The sequence below is a fragment of the Coccomyxa subellipsoidea genome, assembly GCF_000258705.1.
Source record: "Coccomyxa subellipsoidea C-169, whole genome shotgun sequence".
In the NCBI taxonomy this organism is placed as follows: Eukaryota; Viridiplantae; Chlorophyta; class Trebouxiophyceae; family Coccomyxaceae; genus Coccomyxa; species Coccomyxa subellipsoidea.
This window is the reverse complement of record NW_005178033.1, coordinates 1,527,418-1,549,101: the sequence shown is the minus strand read 5'-3', so window position 1 is coordinate 1,549,101 and position 21,684 is coordinate 1,527,418. Positions and strand designations below refer to the sequence as shown.

Below are 21,684 nucleotides of genomic sequence, written 5' to 3'. Positions count from 1 at the left end.
ACCAGCAGAGGGCTCCCTCCTTGCTATCATCGGTGACGAGGTTCGTTTCAGCGTTTCTTGATGATCTAAAGCATGAGCCCTATTGAATCTCACATGAATGAAGATGCAAAATCCACACAATATAATATTGCGCTCTTAATCAAGACATGTTTGAGACAAATCTGGGTCTTCCTCTGCAGGATACTGTGACAGGTTTCCTCTTGGCAGGCGTTGGGAACGTTGACTTGAGGAAAAAGACCAACTTCCTCGTAGTGAACGAAAGTATGCCTTCTCACACTGCCACATTCTGTTCACGTAATGCTTTGTGGGGGTTGACTTGACCTGACTCGTCCTGACCTCGCCCTTTCTTGCCCTAATGTGTGGGACACTGTTCCCGCAGAGACTGCAGTGAAGAAGATTGAAGATTCCTTCAAGGAGTACACAAATCGCGATGACATTGCCATCGTGCTGATCAATCAGTTCATTGCCGACATGATCAGGCACCTCATTGCAAACTACACAAAGGTGAGGCGGATGCAGTAGAAGGAAATGTTCTCCTTCAGAATGTCTCTGATCCTTCCCATCTGCTGCTGCTCCTGCCTGTTACGTCAGCTCCCCACGTACACGTCCCCCTTGTAATTGGCTATCAGACCGTTGGTGCACAGACGCAGTATGGCGTTGAGTCTGGTATCACATTCGCCTGAATGAAGTGCATGCTCCCTGTGCAGCCTGTGCCAGCAATACTGGAGATACCGAGCAAGGAGCATCCATATGACCCCAGCAAGGACTCCATCCTGACGAGGGTGAAGATCATGTTTGGCGGAGACTGACTGCGCAACGCCCCTGCTGAGTTGGTGCATTATGTGGACATTGATGTGATGCTGGAGAGACAGAGCGCAAGTCCACAGCAGGAATGGAACAGGTGCTCTAGTAGTGTGGTAACAGAGGAACACATGCAATCTGTAGTGCAGCTTGAATCACCAGAATACGCACAGGTGAGGCGGCAGATGCTTGCAGCTTGCTGGCGCCGGCCTCTGTGGAAGATCGCTGCTTATCTGTGGTGTTATTGCCCATGTGGTGGGGTAGAACTTTGGTTGGTTGTATCTGCCTGCTTGATGTAACAACTTCCCGAAGAATACTTTTAAGCAAGGGGCCTTGTACGCAAGTTGAAGAAAGAAAGGAACCCAAAGGTTTCAATCTGAATGATGTTTCTGTGGTTACGAGTAATGGCTGGTAGAAATGCTGCTTCCCTCAGACACTCACACTTGGCCTAATAGTCTACTTGTTCCGCAGGCTGATATGCTGACTGCATATGTATACATGCATGAGTTCTCGATGGGTTCTCCCACACCTACCCGGCTGTGTGTCAACAAAATATCATAACAGATTCAAAGAGTTGACTCAGATCTGCACCTAGGTCTCAACGTCTTCCTGCATCTCTATCACTTCGGTGCTCGTTTTCTTCTTGTTCAACTACTCCACTACCTCATAAATTCCTACAAAATTCCTCCCTGGACCATCCTGAGCCTCACCAACCATTCTGAGATATAAGGGGAAGATCAACTCTGACACATTGAACGCCTTGTGCTGCTTAGGCATATTTTGCAACACCAAGAATGTCAATGCCACATGAATATGAAACCATACATCCATCTACTGATGCTTCAAGTGCCCTGATGCGGTACTACACCCCATGACCTCTACCAAAATACCAGATGTGCAAGGCATCTTCACAGCTGCTCACTCTCGCATGCAACTACCATCAGGCGGAGACTTCCTGCCTCCTCCTTTTGTGGGCAGCCTTGGGCGTTGTAGCGTGATAGCATGGGTAGTTGTGGTTCGCTCGCAAGACAGCAGGCTTGATTGCATAGAGTCCCTGTGCCTGCATGCCACAAACTATGCATCATGCCCATGGCCTCACAGAGCAACAAATTCCCACAGGGAGGCTGTAAAGACATCAACTAGAGTGGTACGCACATGGACCTTATATCCCGTTAAATGTCTCAATATTCCAGCCTACGTCACTATGTGGTTTTGCTCGTGCTCCGAATTGCCCAGCATCATATGCAACATTTCAATTTGGATTTGGGCAGGCTACAAATCACTGACACACTTTGGCGAGCACCTCTGTAGTATTGGGCGCTTTAATGAAATCCAAGCATACTCCCACTGAAAAGGGCGAAGGAGGCCACCTGTGCCCGCGTGATGAACTGCTTGTCGTTAGTGCAGAGCAGGACGTTGTGCCCCTTGGCTGCAAAGTGCAGCAGGCAGTCCAGGATCCCATCATCCTTCAGCCGCTCTATCACTCGGCCCGCCGGCAGCTCCGTTGGCCTGATTTGTACAACAGAGAACTTAGGAGGACGACTTTCCCTTGCTCTACTGCAAAGGAACCATGCATGGTAATATGGATCTAGCAGAAGATCCGAAAGTTGCCTCTTCCCTCCAGCATCACACATATCAGACATCAAGCATGCAAGAAAACTGATGCTTGGTAGTTAGGGAGAGAGTTAAAGATTGGGCTCACATCTGCACGCGGCAGATGGAGGAGTTGACCAGCAGGTCCAGCACCATGATGCCCAGCTTGGCATCGTGCTTTGCGCGCTGGTCCCTCGGGGCCATCGCTATGGTCTTCAGCTCATTCACCACAGTCTGCAGCAGCCAAGGCCGAAAATGCTGATATCACACTGACACACCTGACATCAACAATCACTACTACACGCATTCCCTGCCAAGGCAAGGTGCATACAAGCATATCAACATGTCTGACAGCACACATCAAAGGTCAACAGCCGCACAATAAGACTAGCAGCTTGGGCACTGTGTAATTGTATTTATATTAGGACCTGATAGGCTCTCACCCTGGGCAGGAGGATGTGGATCTGGGGGTCGTAGGTGCGCCATCTTCGCAGGCACTCCATGATGATGTTGCGGTCCTTGGCTGAGCCCATGAACACGTTTGTGTCAAAGGCCACCATCGTCCCGTGCTCCTCCCTGCATGCACCCTTGCAGCTTATTTTACCCAGCATCAGCCACTAGCAACTTGATTTCATCTTTATTATATGCATATCACTAGTGTGCATAGGCAGCCAGATCAATCAATACGCATGCAGCAAACAAAATTGTAGGACAGTTGCCAGAGCATTTCGGTGTGGTGGCGCACTCGTCAGCTTCACGCTTCCTCTTGGCGCCAGCAGGTCTGTGCTCCTCTTGCAGCTCTGCTCGTGCTGCGCTTCTGAGCTGGCGCGAGAGCGAGCCCCCTGCGGATGCCTTCCTTGCACTCCCTGCCTTCTTTGCGCTCCCTGCATGCACCACCTCAATGCACTCAGCCAGCCATTGACGGCCATCTCAACTGCGCTCTCCAGCATTGGCGTAAACACAGCGAATGAGAGCAAGGTAATTAAGGATGGTTCTGCAACTTGCACAGCACTGTCCAGCAAAGACATGCTCACCGCGAGCCTTCTTCATGGACTTTGGGGTGGCGCGGGGGGTTGCAACCACAGCAAGGTGCTCAGCTTCCGCCTGTTCGGCGGCCAGCCCCCGCAGCTCGTTCTTCAGTGCCTTCCTGGTGCTGCTGGGGGTCTGCGCGCCGACCGACTTGCGCCGCTGCGCCGCCTTCTTCTTACTCACTGTCTTGGGCCGACGAATGCGCATGCTCACACCCTTCCTGCCAGTTGCTGGCTGTTTCTCTTCATCTGCCGCGCCCATGCCAGAGACGTAGGATGGCATCTCCCCTGCATACTCCCCTCCCCGGAACATGAAAGCCTGGTCCTCTTCACTGGCCTGCTGCTGCTGCTGCCTCTGCTGGTGGCTGCTGCGCATCAAGGGAGAGCCAAGGGCGGGTGCAGCCGGCAGGTGGCCATGAGCGGGCCTCTCGAGGGGGCTGGGGTCAGAATGCGTGGGAGTGTAGGGGCTCCCATACGTCTGCGCTAAGCCTGCAGCAGACGGCGCTCTGCTCCTGTGCGCTTGCGCTGCGGCGAAGGGCACAGCCCCATTCTGTGTCATCGCTGCTGGCGGCCACTCTGGTGAGCCCATGACCTGGGGGTGAGAGGGCCCTGCTCTGGACGGGACAGCGCCAAGCCAGGGGGCCTGCTGTGGGTGCATGGGAGGAGTTTGGAAGCCTGTCCATGCCCCAGAAGGAGGCTGCGCCATCTGCTGCGGCTGCTGGTCAAAGGAGAACGCTGCAGGCGCCTGCAGGTGCAGAAAAGGGTCAGGCAAGGATATTCTGATTTCTATTCTAGCTTGCAGCCCACATCCTCCCGTTTGCCAGTTTCGACAGGAGACCCGCACAGGATTTGTGATGAGCGGAACGTAATGTTGGCTGTATGAGACAACAGGAGGAGAACTAGGGAAATATGAGATTGCAGATTACTCACAGGTGATGGCGTAGCATGCTGTGGAGATGGAGATGAGGCAACAGGTGCAGCTGGAACAGGTGAGGGCGCTTGCGCGCCGGGGGCCATGACAGGGGAAGAGACGGCCGGGGCAGGGGTAGGCGCGTGCGGTGTGGCGGCTGGAGCGGCGGTGGCTGGCGAGGCCTGCTGCGGCTCGAGGACCGCCAGGATGGCCTGCAGGGCGACCTGCAGCTGCGCGGTCGCTCCCAGGGCCGCCCTGATCACTGCTGCCAGCTGTGGCTCCTGCCCGGGAAGCAAACCGGAGAGGCCCCCCAGCACCTGCGGCAGCGCGTTGATGCTGTCCAGGGGTTTGCTGGCAGGCTGCTGCTTCTGCTGCTGCAGTGTAGGCGGCTCATTGTACTGCTGTTGCGGTCCAGGTGGCGCACTGTGATGAGGGGACTGCTCCTGTTGAGGCAGCGGGCCACTCTGCCCGCCGTTCTGCCCTGTCTGGGTCACTCCCGCTCGGCCCCTTTCGACAGTCGGGGACCAGGAGGGGGGAGGAGGAGGTAGAGGGCTCTGCTGGCTGGGCGTCTGGAAAATGGAAAGTTGCGGCGCGGCCGGGCGCTGCTGCGCTGCTGGCAGCGGCGTGCCGGCGATGGGAGGGAACAGCAAAGCGCCAGGGCTGGGCGGCTGCGCTGCCGCGTCGGCCCACGGCGCGGTTGCGCTCGGCTGAGCAAAGCCCGGGAAGGGCACCGGCGCAGGCTGGGCCGACGGCCTGTTCGCCTGAGCGAAGACCGCAAATGGCGACGTGGGCTGCGGCTGCAGGGGCCGCCCCGCGTCTCCGCCCGCTGCATGCGCACCGGGACCGCTGACAAGGCCCTGCGGCTGGGTTGGGGCCCACCCAGACCATCCAGACTGCGCAGACCCATTCTGGGCCGGGACTGACCGCTCTTCTGGACGAGCCCCGTTCTCCACTGGCCCGTCAGCTGCCAGCTCGTCTGGCCCCACCATGTTTGCCAGGCGGTGGCGCTTGGGCGGGGGCGTACCATTTGCCAGTCTTGAGATCTGCTGAGCGGCGCTGGGCGCCCACGCTGTGCCGTAGCCATGCACCTGCTGTGCTGGTGCCGGCTGCTCGCTGTGCAACTGCTGACGAGGCGCGAACAGCCCACCATTGGCTAGCTGACCGGCGCCGCCTCCAATCAGGCCGCCGAGGGAGCTGTGCGCAAAGCTGTTCAGCGCAAAGACCCCAGCAGCAAAGCCTTTCCCCTGCGTGCCCTGCGGATTGTCGGCAGCACGCTGCGGCTGCGGCGGTGGCAGGCGCACTGTCGGTGCCAGCCCGAATGGCTGCGCCTGACCTCCAAACCTGAACGGCTCGCCCACTGCGTCTGCAGGCGCTTGTGGGGGCGGCTGGACGGCGCTGACAGCTCCTTGCTGCCTGGGGACCAGCCACCCGTCCAGGGTGGACTGGCTCTGCGGCGGCTGCTGAGCGGCGGGCAGTGCATGGAAGTGTGAAGGTGCCCATGGAGGAGGGTTGAGAGGGTGGTAGCACAGGGGTGCCAGGAAGGGCAGGGTGGCCCCGAAGGGACGGCGCTGGGACAGGAGCTGCAGAAGGACGGTGACTTCCTGCCTGGTCAGGTCAAAGTGGAAGGCTGATGGGCCGTAGTACATGGTGCGCTCCAGCAGCGGCTTGTACTGCGTCTCCAAAATTGCAGCCACTGGCTCGTGGGGCACCACACGCACCTGCACCCCCATCGATGCCATCAATGTGATAGCATACACACAGACTCGTTCGTGCTTTGGCCTCGTGTCACGGTGAGGCATGCAGGCAGGCATGTGATTGCCTGGGAGGCCGGGGCGCACTTGGGCTGGGAAGGGGGTTGTGTGACCGCGGTGCCCCCATGCCAGCGGCTCGATGAGCATGCCGCCGTGCGAGGTCGCAGAGAACGGGCCCAGCATCACCCTGTGCGAGTGGTTGAACAGGAACACCTGCAAGGCAGCAGCATGGCATCGAGATATTTCACAATGGTATTCACAGTCATTGTACAACGCAGTGCAAGCGACACAAGCATGCTTGTACTGGTGCGATCACAAGCAACCTCATCTGCATGCAGTCATACAGTATCAAACCCTCATCTACAATCATGACATAACAAAATTCAACTCACATCGATCTGAAGTCAGGGCCGCAAAGCAAACAGGGACACACCGGGAGGCCTGGCCGGATGTGCTGCACGATGGGCACGAAGGCGTCCTGCATCATGCCAAACAGGTTGCGCTCCAGGCACTCGCGGATGGTGGCCTTGCTGCAGGTGAACACCACGCCGCCCAGCTCGGTGGCCAGGAACCGGTACGGCTGCGCGCGCATCGGCACCGCCGCCTTGGCGAACCGGCTCAGCAGCTCAGCCGCGTGAGGCCCGGTGATGTTGTAGCCCTGGTCCTTGCGCTGTGTGTCGTCTGGTGGCAGCACCTCCAGCAGCTCCCTTTCCTGCACCACCAGCGGCGGCTCCCTCTCCTCCACATCCACCTGCACGCCCAATCATTTTATTTCACAGTCGCACACATGCTCCACTCTGGGCATGCAGCGCCTCTTACCAGAAAGACTTTAAGAAGAGCGAGCTGAAGCCTATCACCCAAGCAACATAGGCCGTATTGCTTACAATAGTCCTGCTGTTGAATCAGGATCAGATATCGATAGGTAATACCCATGTGGCTGCAAACAACGCACCCACGCGTTGGTGAGGGGGGTCTCCTTGGCGTAGAAGGGACCCAGGAGGAGGCGGGCGTCGTTGTTGAACAGGAACACGGGCAGTCCCTGAGGAACGCGCGCGTGCGGGCTGGCCAGGCAGGGCGGCACATGGAAGCGGTGCTGGGCGAAGTACTCGTCCAGCTTCTCGCCGCTGCACGCGCAGATCAGCGCTCCCCCCATCGCTGCCGTCTCCTGCTGCCCCATGTCCAAATCCAGGCCTGGAATCCAAGTGGATCCATTCTGCACATCCGCGCTGCCCCCCACTGGCATTCCAGCAGATCCAGGCTGTGCATCCAGGCTGCCAGTTGCTGGTATTCCAGCGGGTGCAGACTGCAGATCCAAGCTGCCATTTGATGGCGTCCCTCCTCTCCGATTCTTCCTCTTGCGCATCTTCTTGGACCGGCTGGCGCTCGGCGTCTGCAGCACGTCCAGCAGGGCGTCCTCGAACACGCCGGCCAGCGACATGCTTTGCTCTAGCTGCTGCTGGGAGCCCCGTTCGCTCGCGTGCCCATTGTTGACAGCCACCGGTGTAATCGCCAGGCCAGATATATCCTGTGCGGCAGAGGCGCCGTCCGGGCGAGACGCCGGCCGGGGGGTCTCATAGATCTGCCCCTCTTCCAGGGGGCTCGGTGGGGGCCTGGCGCTGCTCTGTGGCCAAGACGCTGCCGCCGGTGCTGCCGCGCAGGGAGCAAGGGAGGCCTGTAGCCCCCTCACGGCTTCCATTGCTTGTGCGAGGCAGGCTGTGGACTCGCGCAGGCTGGTGTTCCCGGGAGTGCGGGGTTTGTCTGCGAGTGCTCTGGCCTTTTCCAGGTTCTCCTGCACCTGCAAGACCTTCTCTGCTGTGCCGCGCTGCAGCGCTGTCACGGTCGCTTCAGCGTCCGCCAGCAGGCCAACCACAGGGCTGCCAGCGGCGGTGCTGTCCTCTGCAGACGGGCTGACATCCACAGTGGGGCCCCCGTTCTGCTGTCGATGTTCGCCCTCCCTTAACAGCGCGCACAGGTCTGTGACCTGCATTAGATGGCATGGAGTCCATGAATTCACATGGATTGCAAGCCGCCTTAAATCTTGTCTGGTTCACAAATGAGCTTCACCACCTTAGCGACAGAGAAGGGGAGGAGATGGGTTGGATGATAGGCGGACCTGCTGCTTGGTGAGGAATGGCTCAAAGACCAGTGTCTGACTGCAGTTGAGGATTTTTGCAGCCTTGCCAGCCAAGGGGACGGGAGGGTAGTCGCATACTCGCTCAACCGGCAAATGGGCGGGGAACTGGCCGCCATAGATGGCCGATCCAGGGTTCCAGGACGGCTCCCCTCTACTGCGCCAGGTCCCATAGACCTGTTTGGTGCTGTAGTTGTACAGGAACAGGCACGTCTCTTCCGTGACATGCTGAAAATGTCTCAAAGAGGGGTTGCCGAAGAGGTTGAGCGTCAAACATTCATATGCTGTCTGATCATTGCACATAGAAATGACTCCATGTGTCTCTTGTCCAACTGCCATGCGTCAAAATTAGGGGTCCTTGCTCTGCCTGGAAGGAAGCACACACGTCATTCACTGTCTGCATTACATAGGAGTTCCTTATTGGGAATGTAATAACACTGAATTGGCAATGACCTGCCAGAAAACCAAACACCCAGGAGAAAGAAGACACCTATATATGCTGCTCGTCCCGCCAGTGGCGGCACGGCCTCAGGAGCTCTTTATCCAGAACGCTATGTTCTCTGATAACCCACTAAGTCCTTAGGAACGCACTATCTGCACAGGTCCCACAAGGATGCATGGCCATGGTGGAAAGAAAAGAAGAGTACGACTTTGGACCTAAACGGCGCCAGGTAAAGTCATGAATACCTAAATATATCCATTGAATAATTAGCGCTTTCCTCTTCGATTTAAGAGCTTGGCAACCAGCATAGTGAAATTTAATATTGGATACGTCAGCTGACGTCTTCGCTGTGGGAATGTGCATGCAAAGGAAATTTATCTCTTGGAGAATTTGGCGACGAAGCACATTCTTGCTGGTACTTCCACACATAGACAAAGAGACGATGGTGGCAGGGAAATTGGCATCAGCGGCCCTGGGGCTGGCTACCGGCATCCTCCTTCAACGCAGGTGATGCTGCAGAGCGAAGAGCCTGCAATGCCTTCATGCTGATGGCTATTAGAACTATATTAAGCTTACAGTGAATGGGCAATTAAGTGGAGGTTTGAGTGAACCGCAGAACTGAATCGTTGACTTGATCACTGAGATCGCTTGAAGCATGACTAAATAAATCACCCATTTGTGCAGGAGTGGCACACATAACGCAAAGAAAATTCTGAAGGGCAATTACAACCTGCTAAACCGCGAAGAAAAAAGGACAGTGTCTACCTTGCTGTCCCTTGGACATGGACACGTCTTCAGAGCCTGGCCCCCACCAGGTCTGCTTTTATATACACATACAGTGCAGCTTGCCCCTTGTACACTGTATGCGGATGTTTACATGGAAGGCTCTTTTGAAATTTCTGGAGTGTATTATATCTTCACATTGTGTCAAAGCCCCCTCTTCTGACGTGCAGGAGTAAATGATAGGCAGAAGAAGATTCTCCTGCAAAAGGCTGCTGCATACCTGACCACTGCTGGGCAGGACCTCGACGCAGCAAGGCTGCAGGTGCTGCAAGCTCCCAAGGTCCTCAAGCGGCCGAAGACCATTAAGGCGCCCAATGGCGATGAGCGCGAGGATCACTACTATTGGCTGAGGGACGATGACCGAGAGAACCCAGATGTCTTGGAGCACCTCAAGGTGAGTGAATGGCCACAGGCTCAGAGAGATTCACATTTGTCTCCTGTGCATGGACGCGGTATGCAGTTAGGTGGCAGCTGCTTGAAGCATGGGTGTGCTGCAACAGGCTGAGACAGCGTATGCCAAGCAAGTGCTGGCGGACACTGAGGGTCTCCAGGAGGATCTGTACAAGGAGCTGCGGGGGAGGATCCAGGAGGCCGACCAGAGCGTGCCCCTGAGGTATGCAGGGCTCCCTTGTTACATGCACACACCAGTCCAAGACAACTCTCGCTGGCTGGGATCCAGTGCTAATTGTGCTTGCTGTTGGCAGGGAGGATGGCTACTACTACTACACTCGCACTCTGGATGGGCAGCAGTACGCTGTGCATGCCAGGCGACGCGTGCCTGACACTGCTGGACCTCCATCAGGTGCAAATTGTGGGCTTTGGAATGTTGAAGAATGGCCAAATATTCGTGCCAATTTCTTGAATGTCATCTGAAAATTTATAAAGTATATCTCATTCTCTATGCTATCTTGACAGAGACGGATGTGATGGATGAGTCACTGCCGGAGGAGATCCTGCTGGATGAGAATGCAGAGGCGGAGAAGCACAGCTTCTACATGGTGGGCAGCTTCGAGGTCAGCCCCGACCAGCAGCTCTTAGCCTGGGCAGAAGACACTGTCGGAGGTGGGTGCTCCAGCACAAGTCTTTGTTTGCCTGCCCTACATAGAACTAAGCTAAGACAACATTCATGCGTGGAGGCTTTTGTCCAAGCAGCTCTGATGCTTTGGATATGCTGCAGGCGAGAAGTACACCCTGCATGTGAAGGAGATTGCAACGGGCAAGCGCCTGCTCAAGGAGCCCATACCGGTGAGACTTCCGCTGTTGTAGCTGTTCAGTCCGTCATATAGAGGCTGATTCAAATCCCTCTATAGCTTGTTTGCTGCTGCACAGGACACTGCAGGCAACGTGGCATGGGCCAATGACAACAAGACGCTCTTCTATGTCACCAAGGACAAGCTCGACCGCCCGTTCAAGGTGTGTCATTACCTTCCGCAATCTTCTTCGGGGGAGTTGCACGGCATGCAGCAGAGTGCGTGCTCATGCATGTTTGTCTGACTATTCCAAGCGTTGATATTCAATTTTACTATTGCAGATCTGGAGGCACACGATCGGCTCAGGAGAGGAGGATGCTCTGGTTTACCATGAGACGGACGACCAGTTCTACATCGGCATCGGCCTGACACGCAGCAAGAAGTTCCTCTACATCAGCGCAGGTGGGGCGGACAGCACCACTCATTGACAACCCATGTCACCATCAAGCTTGGCCACTGTTGTTCTGTAAACGGGCTCTACCTAGCCGAAAGGTCTTCAGCCAGACTTCATAAGGATGCAGCATTATTCAAGCATGTCATGAATGAACTGCTGTAAGTATGCCTCCACAGTGAAGTATTTGCAGCACTGTAGAGGGACAGATTACTTGGGATCAGACCCTTCATGATTGTGATTTTACTTACATTATCTGTTCCTGACATCATCCACTGATTAAGACAAGTGAGTGTAAGACGTGTGGGGCGCTGCAGGCTCGGCAATCACATCGGAGATGCGGATACTGGACGCGGACGCACCGCGCGGTGACTGGCGGGTGGTGCTGCCGCGGGTCAGCGACGTGGAGTATGACATCAGCCACCGGGGAGACCACCTCTTTGTGCTGCTGCGCGACGCCGAGCGCCAGAACTCCGAGCTGCTCGTCGCCCCCCTGGCAGACCCCACCGCCACCAAGGTCCACACCCTGCACTGTGTCCCTTGCCAACCCTGTGCATGCAATGTGCATGGCGGGAATGCTTGTGTCCTGTTGCAAATTTCGTATTCCATGGTGTGAGGACCTGTTCCCTCGCCAGCATCATGGAATTGTGCTGTGCAAGGGAGTGGTCTGGCGCGGTGCTAAAAATGGAAGTTTCTGTGTGTGTGGCCCAGGTGCTGCTGCCCCACAGGAAGGAAGTCAAGCTCGAGTCTGTGCTGGCCTGCCACAACTATGTGGTTGTTTTCCACCGCACCAACGGCCTCCAGGTAATTATTTGGCGCCCTCACCTCTGAGACTTGCATCGTCATCGCCTCATGCAGCTTGTCATGCACCCAAATTTGGTACTGTCTGGGCAATTCTGTGCAGCGCTGTGCACTCGCCTGTGTACATTGCTTAAAGCGGACTCTTGCTGCTGGCAGGGCGCCACTGTGTACCCGCTCGGAGGAGGGGCGCCGACGGAGCTGAGCAACGGGCAGGACATTGCCTTTGAGGAGGCAGCATACGAGCTGGGCCCGGGCGGGCAGGGCGACTATGATAGCGAGGTGCTGCGGCTGGGCTACTCCTCCCTCTCCACACCCTACTCCACCATCGACTACAACATGGCCACTGGCAAACGGTGACTCACTCTTACACATGCACGCTGCGTTTGGAACCGCAATGCAAGACTATCACGCCGCACTGGCACGCTCCAGAATGTTGTCCATGGATGAGGGAACTCTGCTGGAGACAGGAATGTGCTGGAGACAGCAGTGCAGCCGCCTTTGGGGTTATCAATTTATGGTGGGATCTGTGGATTCCTATAGGCTGTTGGGGTGTCTCGTGAATTCTGATCTTGAGCCAAGCAGCACCTGAGGTAAGTTTGTTTGGCAGGGCCACGAAGAAGGTGCAGCCGGTACTGGGCGGCTTCGACAGCAGTAACTATCGCACAGAGCGGCTGTGGGCCACGGCGCCGGACGGAGTGCGCGTGCCGGTCTCCCTTGTCTACCACAAGCGCCTGGCCAAGCTGGATGGCTCAGACCCCCTTCTGCTTGACGGGTGACCCCCCCCGTAACCCAGGGATTGCCCAGCTACTGTACTTCAAGCATCTGCTGCAGGATACTTCCCTCACCATTGCCCTACTGCATGTTGCTCCTGTACAGATTTGATAAGAAACCTTGACGCCGTTCTCGGATATCTTTAACTCACCACCTGCACACCCTACGGAACATTTTTGTCGCGCCGTCAAGCCTGATTATCTTCTTTGTGTTCTCAGATACGGTTCATATGAGATGTCGAATGATCCCGGCTTCAACCGCAACATGCTGAGCCTGGTCGACCGCGGCTTCATATTTGCGATAGCGCACATCCGCGGCGGCGGCGACATGGGCCGCGCCTGGTACGAGGATGGCAAGTTCCTGAAGAAGAAGAACACCTTCACCGACTTTATCGCCGTGGCAGAGCACCTCGTCGCCCACAAGTACACCAGCCCCTCCAAGCTCTGCATCGAGGCACGCATCACCTCTCTCCCTCTCTGCGCATGCGTTATTGCCGCTTTGCATGCATGCAAGCCTAGCGTGCACTGCAGTGGGATCAGGTGAGGATGCGTGGTGTTGGGTCTGTTCTCAAGGATGGAATTCTAAATTGCAGGGGCGATCGGCTGGAGGCCTGACAATGGGAGCGGTGGTGAACATGCGGCCAGACCTGTTCAATGCGGCCATCTTTGGCGTGCCATTCGTGGACTGCCTGACCACAATGCTGGACGAGACCATTCCCCTCACAGTCATCGAGGTGAGCTTAGTGCCCCCTAGTGTCTTGCTTTATGCTCGTCTAATGATGGATCAGGGCCATGCATACTCAGCATGTGGTTGTGCGCAGTACGATGAGTGGGGCAACCCACAGAAGCCAGAGTTCTACGAGTACATGAAGAGCTACTCGCCTGTTGACAACATACGCAGGACAGACTACCCCAATATCCTCGTCACAGCAGGTGGGCGCTTCTTTGCTGTGCCACAAAAGGGCTGATGTTCATGTCGGGGAATAAGGCTTGCTGCTTGAAAGATCCAATTGATACAAAATGCAATTGTATTTACTGCTGCAGGCCTTCATGATCCACGCGTCGGGTATTGGGAGCCTGCCAAGTATGTGGCAAAGCTGCGCGAGCACAAGACGGACCACAACATGCTGATCTTCAAGTGCGACATGGGAGCGGGTAAGCGCAACTTTTTCCTTGCTGACTGTTTGCTTCCTTGCTGACTTTTTGCAAGCCAATGTGAGAAGAATGGCTTATATGCCAGTCTTTGTCTCATCAAACATCTTGGTCAACATGCTACTATTTGCAGGTCACTTTTCACAGAGCGGCCGATTTGACCGCCTGAAGGACACAGCTCTGGAGATGGCATTCCTGCTGAAGTGCCAAGGCCTGTTAAACAGGGAATCTGCAGCATGATTTCAAAACATTCAGTCAGACCTAGACTACTGCAGACCAACTGGGATAGATAACGCATGCACAGTGGATTCATGGCCTCCCTGTTTTGATTTGAGTTCAGCAACCTTTTGTTGCGCATTTTTTGTTTTTCATCGCTCCAATCGTTTGCTAGAGGCCAGATCTGGCCGCATTTGGAATGATACCAGAAGTTGTGAATGGTCAAATTAACCCCAATGCTGATTGGATTTACAATTGTACTGCAAGCTCCAATCGTCCTTATAGTGCTTCCAAGTGCAGATGAAGACACATTCATTATGCCCTCTATCATACATCCGTGGGTCATAAGCTGTGTGCTACGCTTCCATTATACATGCACGCATGGTCAAATGACGACGAACATCATCACTCTAGAACAGCTGACACCGTTTGCTCATAGCGGGTTATCAAATGACATACAAGTCTACAGTGGGGTGGGGTCAAAAATGCGTCTGCAGACTGGTGCCCTGTGACCGTGTGTCTGTCATTGAACTTGCTGGCTTTGCCGGTGCGCATTGGACCTGGTACGTGTTCCCTCCCTTCTTCAGCAACTCACCTACAGCAGCCATGCGGCAGGTCACGCAGCTGTCCACATGCAAATAATTGGAAGGAGGGATAACTTGCATTATCCACAGTCTTGGCACAGACACATGTGGATCAACTTGGCATGCTTGTTACTGAGGCTGCTGAGCTGCACTCTGCAAGCAAAGGTGCAAGAAAACCGGACGGAATGCTGCTTCGCACTGTTCAAAGAATGATAGGATTCCCTTCCAAGAGACAGGAAGGCTCAGGTGGTTTGTGTGCAGCCCGCACCGGCCTCATTGAGCTCGCCGATGAAGGCTCCAGTGTCGGGGACGGCCAGGTCCAGGTCATCAGCCAGCGAGTACAGCTGCGCCGTGGTCACCAGGTTGCTGCCCGCCAGCTGGCACCGCTTTGCAAGCGCGCCCAGAAAACGCCTCGCCTCTTTCTGATCATACCAACGCAGACCAACAGCGCTGTCAGCATTAGGTTTCCCTCATGCAAAAACATGAGGCAGATCTCGCAAGGGACGCCTTTCCATCCCTGCCTTGCATATCAGGTGCCTGCATGTGTGGCGAGTCAGGTCGGTGTTAGGCTCAATTGCATTACACACTGGAGCAAGCCTGTGAGCCTGGGGTCTACTCTCATCCAACTTGCATTTTTACAATGACTAAGAGCAGCGCGCCTGCTTGCTCTTGCTGCCGGTGTTCCTGAAGTCAAGGAGGCCGGTGTCGTCCAGCAGCTTATCTAGCAGGCAGCCGCTCATTATGTCCACCACGTCCTCAGCATCCGCCCGCGTCACCTCCTGCACAGCAAAGCCGCTCCCTCGCTCCGCTTGTCCCGGACCCTGTATATATTGGAATGATATGCTTTCTGCTACCAGGAAACAGGTGCTAAGAACATCATGTTCTGCTGCAGAGCATGCACACGGCAGGAGGGAGAGCTGTGCAGCTGGCAGCCGCCATGCACACAGACAGAGCCAGGCCTATCTTTGCGTACACGTAGTAGTACGCCCCACGTGGGGGTCATGTTGGCCTTAGGGTCCAGTGGATTTCATGTAGTAAGAATAGAGACAGCATGCAGAGCGTGCTGACCTGGCGGAGGTCGGCGCGCGCTCGGGCTTCGGCCAGGCGCACGAGGGACTCCAGCTGGCGCGTCGTGATGGGAAGGCCCCCCTCCGACACCACCGCCTTCCTCCGCAGCTCCAGATAAAACTCCTTCAGCACCTGCGCCGCTCTGACCTCCTGAATGTCTCTCAAACTCTTTAGATACAATACAGGCAGCACCTGCCTGTCGTGAAGACGCGATGTGGCTTTCATTGGGCTATAGCTGCCCCTACACTTTTTCCATATGCCAGCTGGTACTGCATTCGCAGCCGCAGAGGATCTGCGCCAATACAAGACCCGCCAACACAAGTAAGTCGCTGTGCTTGGCAGGGCGGACCTGCTTGGCAGCGTTGGACAGAACCGGGTGCACGTGTGCACGTGCATACGCGATGTACTTGCGCAGCAGCTGCTGCGGCACGGGGTCAGCGTCGGCTGCAGTGTACACAAGCAGCTGCTCCTCCAGTGAGACGCGCTCCCCGTTGCTGGGGATTGCAGCGCCGCCTGGCTGCAGGCCCCTGGCCGCCCTGTGCCTCTTCAGCCGCTGCTTTGCCGCCTGTGCACGGTCCACCTCGCCTGTACCCGCAACCCCTACCACTGTTGATCAGACATTGACATCACCAAAAAATGCTGCTGAGCGCAAATGCATGATTTATTGAAGGGATTATTGTCGCAGCATAAATGCCTGTGCTAGGCTGGTCATCCTTCCTCTGCAGTGGTTCCTTAAATGCACAGATGTTTGCATGACATTGACAGATGGTTTTAACCCAGAAGAGGAGAGTTTGCATGCAACCTTGTGTCCCTCTCACCAGAATGCAGGGCCAGCACATGCTCGGACAGGCGTTGGTCTAGGGCGGCGTCCGGCGAGTCGCGCATCACAAAAACCAAATCGAAGCGCGACAGCATGGCGGCGCTGAGGCCCACGTTCTGCTGCACTGTCTTGGCGCGATTCCAGCTGCCGCCCACCGGATTCGCCGCGCCCAGCACCGCCGTCCTTGCCGGCAGCGCTGCGCAGATGCCTGCCCTCGCCACCGCCACCTCACCCTGCTCCATTGCTGCCAGCAGCGCCTGTTGAACAGCCGGCCTACATCACTAGTTGACAGTGGTGCATGCCAGTCAGACGGTGTATGCATGGTTATAAATACGTCCTAGAAACTGCCCTGCTTTGGCCTTTGAGGGCCATTTGCACAAAGGAGGCAGCAACCTTAGTAGCAAACCACAAGGAAGCATGCCAGGTTCATGTTGAGGGGGCAGAGGGGGAGTTTGCAGAGCAGAGGCATGCCTGGTGCTCAGAGGCCATTTTCTCGAATTCGTCGACGCAGCAGGCGCCGCGGTCGGCCAGCACGAGCGCGCCCGCCTCGAACACGTGGTCGCCCGTCACCGCGTCCTTCACCACCGACACCGTTAGCCCCGCGCTCGTGCTCGTGTTTCCGCACACGTACACGCCCCGCGGCGCCACCGCTGCCGCCGCCTGCACATTGGATACAGTGATTTTTTTTTACTCTGGCTATCCCTTGTACAACAATGCAACCATTCAGATGATGCACTTGGACCAGCAGACCATCAGTACTAGCTGTTGCTCCTGTACCGTGCCAGATGCAGCAGACCTTGTGTGCAGCTGGACAAGCTCCCACTGCATGTTACAACAAAGTCAAAGCTGCAATGACTGGGTGCTCATCACTCGATAATGTGCTCCCACTCAATCTAGGGAGTCGGTAATGTTGACTAGCAGCTTGAGGGGTGCGCACCTGCAGCAGCTGGCTCTTGCCCAGCCCAGGGTCCCCGCACATGAGGATGTGGATGTCGCCGCGGATGGGCACCGCGTCCAGAGCACCCACATTCTTGCGCACTCCGCCCAGCAACGCCAGCACCAGCCCAGCCTGCAGGGCACCAAGCAAACTTTATTAGCATTCTCGCAGTTCTGAAAGTGTTCTATAGCTAGTCACAGAGCCTCATAGGACTAGATACACATTCTGTAGCCTGGCAAACAGGGGCATTCTGCATTCCTTGAGGTGGAGTACCTTTCAATTTCCCGCATCAGGCATACGTGTATTTTGTCACGCAGGGTCGTGGTATCTTAGAGGCCAGTGCGGCTCCCACCTTGACAAGCTCATGGCCGTAGATGGAAGGGCACAGGGCATGCACCAGGTGGCGGAACTGCTGCCCTGAGAACTCTGTGTGGAACTTGACGATGAAGCTGAGGTCGCGCGTGCTGAAGGAGTCCATGTTGGGCGGCACTGACTCCTCCAATGGCTCCTGAGATAGCTGCTCTGCCCTGCAGTGTCCAGCTGACAATTAAAATACAGAGACGATCAAGAACCTGAGCTTGATTGTGTTATGACATGTGTATGTATTCCTCTGGTCATTAGTAACCAGATGACCTCTAGATGGGGCACCCTATTCCAGCATGCATAGCAGGGATCCGTATAAGGCAGGCCCTGCTCGGGCAGAGGGGCACTTAGACACTTGAGCTTTGACAAACAGGACATGGGCAGAAATACCATCACCTGCACCCGAGTACAGTATGTGCATACACTGCAGGGAGGCATGCAGGGTGGGTGTGCGCACTTCACAAAACCGTCGGTTGTTTGAACAGCCCTTGTCACAGAGCTGCGCTTGGCAACGATGGAGATTGCATCCAGGAAGAGCAGGAAGAGCGCCTTTGCATTCTTTGCCTTGTTCCCGCCTGGTCAGCAACGACATGCGATTGCACAATTACCCCTTCTCTGATGCACTTGGGGTTCCTTTTCATGTTGTCTCAAATGAGAAATTTTATCCCACACGGTCAGGTGGGATTTGCAGGATGCTGCGCTTGTTCCCTTGCACACAGAAGTGCAACGTGAACAAAAGTATCAGTGAATCTGGATGGCAACCCATCAACTAAGACACAGGACGCAGCACACCTGGCACAACTTCTGTGTTGACCACCTTCACAATGCCCACGACAGTGACCACATCGCCAGCTGTGCAGCTGTCCACCAAATCCTCCTTCAGCTCCACCTCTATTGTCCTGGGAATTTGGCCGCCGCTGTCTCTGTGCGCGTTTTGAAGCTCCTGCCAAATGGGACAGCTCCATGGCTTACAACTGGGCAAGGCATCACGCATTCGAGGATGAAAGACAGAGACATGCATGCTTGCAAGCAGATGGCCAGAGCGGCTCTCACCTGGACTCTGATTTTCTGCCAGTCGATGCTCTGGGCGGATGATCTCAGGGGCTCGAAGCTCTTGCTGCGGCAGCCTTCGGCAGGGCAGGACTGTGGGGGAGTGAACCTGCCCTCCTCAAACTGGCAAGTGCTGCTGGTGCTGCATTTGTTGCAGGTGAAGTCCATCTGGGTGATCTGGGGCCTCACAGCGCCGATGCGGACCACTGTCCCACATACAGTCACCAGCCTTCCAATTGCACTGGCTTTCATCAACCGGATCTGCATGGTCGATTCTGAGTGGTTGACAAGGCGGATCTTGGTCTTGGCCTCTGTCAGGATCCCCTTGGTCAGCTGCTGTGCCCTTTCCGGATGGGAGAAGAACAGCACCTGCATGATCGCGCAGGGCAACTGTTCAATGTCAAGTGCTTCTTGAAGGGGAGTTACGTAGCAATCTTTGCGAACAATAAGAGCCTTTCTACCTCTGAAACTGCTGCACTGAGGCAGGCCAGACACTCCACTGGCTGGCATTCCATGGCCGCCATGAGATCTGCACTGTTCGTCCTGCAAACATGCCATTTCACTGTGATGAACATGCAGCGATCACTGTAATCGCGTCCAAGGCTGTCAATTATTTCAGGCATCTTCGAAGGCATCAGGAGGGTTGGAGTGAGCCCAGTCCAGGTACACTTGTAGAAATGAAATAGATGATCTACTTTGTAGTATGCATATTCATTGAGGTGCTCACATTGCCCGAAGAACTTCAAAATCGATGTCTAAAGTGAGAAGCTGCCTGCACAGGTCCTGTCGCAATCCGTGAGCAAGCATTTCCCAGCCCATATCCTTGGTGAAGAAAGCAGCCATTTCTCTGATGAGCAAGGCTCTCCTGTCGTCATCTGTATATTGCTCTGCATCAAAGTACCACTCCCAGGTCTTGGGCTGAGCTGATTGGACTTGCCTCTGCTGAAGGTCTGTCATTTGCCCGAGATGCATATCTGTTGACATCAAGAGTCCGAGTCGCCAAGGACACCGTCTGATATGCTTTCTAAAGAGCCTGGTTATACATCTAGCTGCTAGAGAGCAAATTGAAACCTCGGCCACGTGGCGGTTCCTCCAAACACAACGAACGAATTAGAACCCGGGTTCAATTCTTCCGACCCGGGTTCGATTCTTGGGACTTCGAGAGAGACCCGGGTTCGGTTCGCAAAGAAACTGATCTGAGAAACGGACCCGGGTTCAATTGGGGTAAAATTTCGCGTAGACCCAGGTTCAATGCAATTTTGCCCGATGGAAAGGATGACAAATGTTGACATCAACACCTCAGGCCAGGAGGAAAGTGATGCTTCAGGTTGCTGCTAGCACTGCCAGAAGTCCAGAACATGCTTCTGGACTTCTGGCAGCAGGTATCCAGAATAAGGTCTTGTGAAATCCCAGTGAACAGCTGCTTGAAGAAAAAGCCATTTTTGCGCACCGGCCTCCATGCATCCAGGGTCAGCACAGGACACTTCATCAAAAAGCCAATATTTATTAATCGATTATTACACGCTTATTCCAGCCCTCAGGGCTAGGTGCGTTGCAGCAACATCTCAATAGTTTCCTTCCACCCTGCCCTGTCTTGGCTTTTTCTCCACCAATGGCATGTCAATCCCATGGAATCCAGGTCATCCCTCACGCAATCATTCCAGAATTTGACAGGCCTGCCTTTTCTCCCAGATCCTTTTATAGCACCAAACAACAAGTGTTTTAGTAGCCTGTCTTCCTTCATCCTTGCCACGTGACAAAGCCATCTGAGCCGCCTATACTTGAGCAGATCAGCAATTTTTGGGCATTCCACTCCAGTCTCTCATATCGTCATCTGAAATTCTATCTGGAAGTGTCACACCACAAATAGAACGGAGGCATTTCAACTGAAACACTTCCAACCTGTGGATGTCCTTTGCACTGCACTGCAAAGTTTGCAGTGATAGCCCATGTCTCACAAGCACACAACAGTGCAGACTGTACAATGACTCTATAAATTGTCAGCTTAATCCCTTTGCTCATATGGGGATCAGACCAGAGACGCAACCTTTTCAACTTGAAGAAAGCATGGCCAGCTTTGCATACCCTATTTGAGATCTCAGGAGTCAATGATAGGTCTGAACTACAGATACTGCCCAAGTACTTACACTGCTTCACCTCCTGAATGGCTTGGCCTCTAACATGGCAAGGCTGAGGGGACCGGTCAGGAACTTCAGAGGATCCCATCCACATTATTTCTGTCTTATCCAAATTCATCTGTAGCCCCCAGTCAGTAAAAGCACGTTTTAGAATATTGAGGTCTTCCTGCATCTGCTCCCTAGTCTCAGTGATCAGGGCAACAGACCTGCAAACATAATCAGCCAGGCCAGAGTGCTGCCAATATTTACATTGTCACAAAAGTCAGCCCCACGCCATATGATTGCAATTATTGAAACCTGCATAGCTGCTAGCTGAAACACGTGCAACCAATCATGTTCAATAGTGCTCAAGACCTGGGCCATGCTCTTCATATACTGTACAATGTTTCACATGCACAGAGAGAAAATATATGGACAATGTTTCGAGGGTGCGGCTGTTCCCATTGCCATGGGGTCCGTTAAAAAGCTATGCTGGTTCTGATCGCACACTTTGCCACATACTTCATGACCAGTCATCTGCATGCCTGTATGACGCTGGGTGCAAGAATATGCAAGACAGCGTCATTCTGCAACTGCAATTGCAGTGCCTGAACCCAGCCCTTCACTGAAGGACTGGCAGAAATCAGTACACACTCCTAGTTTACAGAAACACATTGAAGACAATTCACCTAACCTAGAACCTGTACAGTTGCACAGACCAGTGCT

At 54.9% G+C, this 21,684-nt stretch overlaps 5 protein-coding genes across 5 annotated transcripts; 2 read left to right on the top strand and 3 right to left on the bottom strand.

Moving 5' to 3' along the window:
* Positions 1-13: 13 nt before the first annotated feature.
* Positions 14-806, top strand: COCSUDRAFT_9239 (vacuolar ATP synthase; the record flags this gene model as incomplete). The annotated part of the gene is made up of 4 exons (XM_005646909.1): positions 14-40; positions 180-261; positions 380-504; positions 708-806. Coding segments are annotated over 4 exons (333 nt in total), but the record flags the coding sequence as incomplete, so codon positions are not given.
* Positions 807-1,741: 935 nt separating this feature from the next.
* On the bottom strand, positions 1,742-8,517 carry COCSUDRAFT_42730 (hypothetical protein; the record flags this gene model as incomplete). The annotated part of the gene is made up of 11 exons (XM_005646908.1): positions 1,742-1,861; positions 2,172-2,310; positions 2,504-2,628; positions 2,838-2,970; positions 3,140-3,278; positions 3,429-4,167; positions 4,353-6,050; positions 6,171-6,296; positions 6,517-6,834; positions 7,036-8,064; positions 8,197-8,517. The coding sequence occupies 11 exons, from the start codon at positions 8,515-8,517 to the stop codon at positions 1,742-1,744; spliced, it is 4,887 nt and encodes a 1,628-aa protein (XP_005646965.1).
* Positions 8,518-9,098: 581 nt separating this feature from the next.
* On the top strand, positions 9,099-14,043 carry COCSUDRAFT_42729 (hypothetical protein; the record flags this gene model as incomplete). The annotated part of the gene is made up of 18 exons (XM_005646907.1): positions 9,099-9,163; positions 9,341-9,471; positions 9,610-9,833; positions 9,940-10,052; positions 10,144-10,241; positions 10,355-10,501; positions 10,617-10,684; positions 10,769-10,852; positions 10,971-11,091; positions 11,398-11,597; positions 11,792-11,884; positions 12,038-12,234; positions 12,489-12,653; positions 12,871-13,138; positions 13,245-13,385; positions 13,473-13,584; positions 13,696-13,806; positions 13,937-14,043. 18 exons carry the CDS (start codon positions 9,099-9,101, stop codon positions 14,041-14,043), a joined length of 2,445 nt encoding a protein of 814 aa, XP_005646964.1.
* Positions 14,044-14,845: 802 nt separating this feature from the next.
* Positions 14,846-15,225, bottom strand: COCSUDRAFT_56102 (hypothetical protein; the record flags this gene model as incomplete). The annotated part of the gene is made up of 2 exons (XM_005646906.1): positions 14,846-15,025; positions 15,220-15,225. The coding sequence occupies 2 exons, from the start codon at positions 15,223-15,225 to the stop codon at positions 14,846-14,848; spliced, it is 186 nt and encodes a 61-aa protein (XP_005646963.1).
* Positions 15,226-15,247: 22 nt separating this feature from the next.
* Positions 15,248-19,216, bottom strand: COCSUDRAFT_56101 (MCM-domain-containing protein; the record flags this gene model as incomplete). The annotated part of the gene is made up of 10 exons (XM_005646905.1): positions 15,248-15,382; positions 15,672-15,803; positions 16,021-16,256; positions 16,490-16,748; positions 16,999-17,151; positions 17,429-17,560; positions 17,781-17,955; positions 18,249-18,366; positions 18,584-18,734; positions 18,845-19,216. The coding sequence occupies 10 exons, from the start codon at positions 19,214-19,216 to the stop codon at positions 15,248-15,250; spliced, it is 1,863 nt and encodes a 620-aa protein (XP_005646962.1).
* Between the last annotated feature and the right edge of the window lie 2,468 nt (positions 19,217-21,684).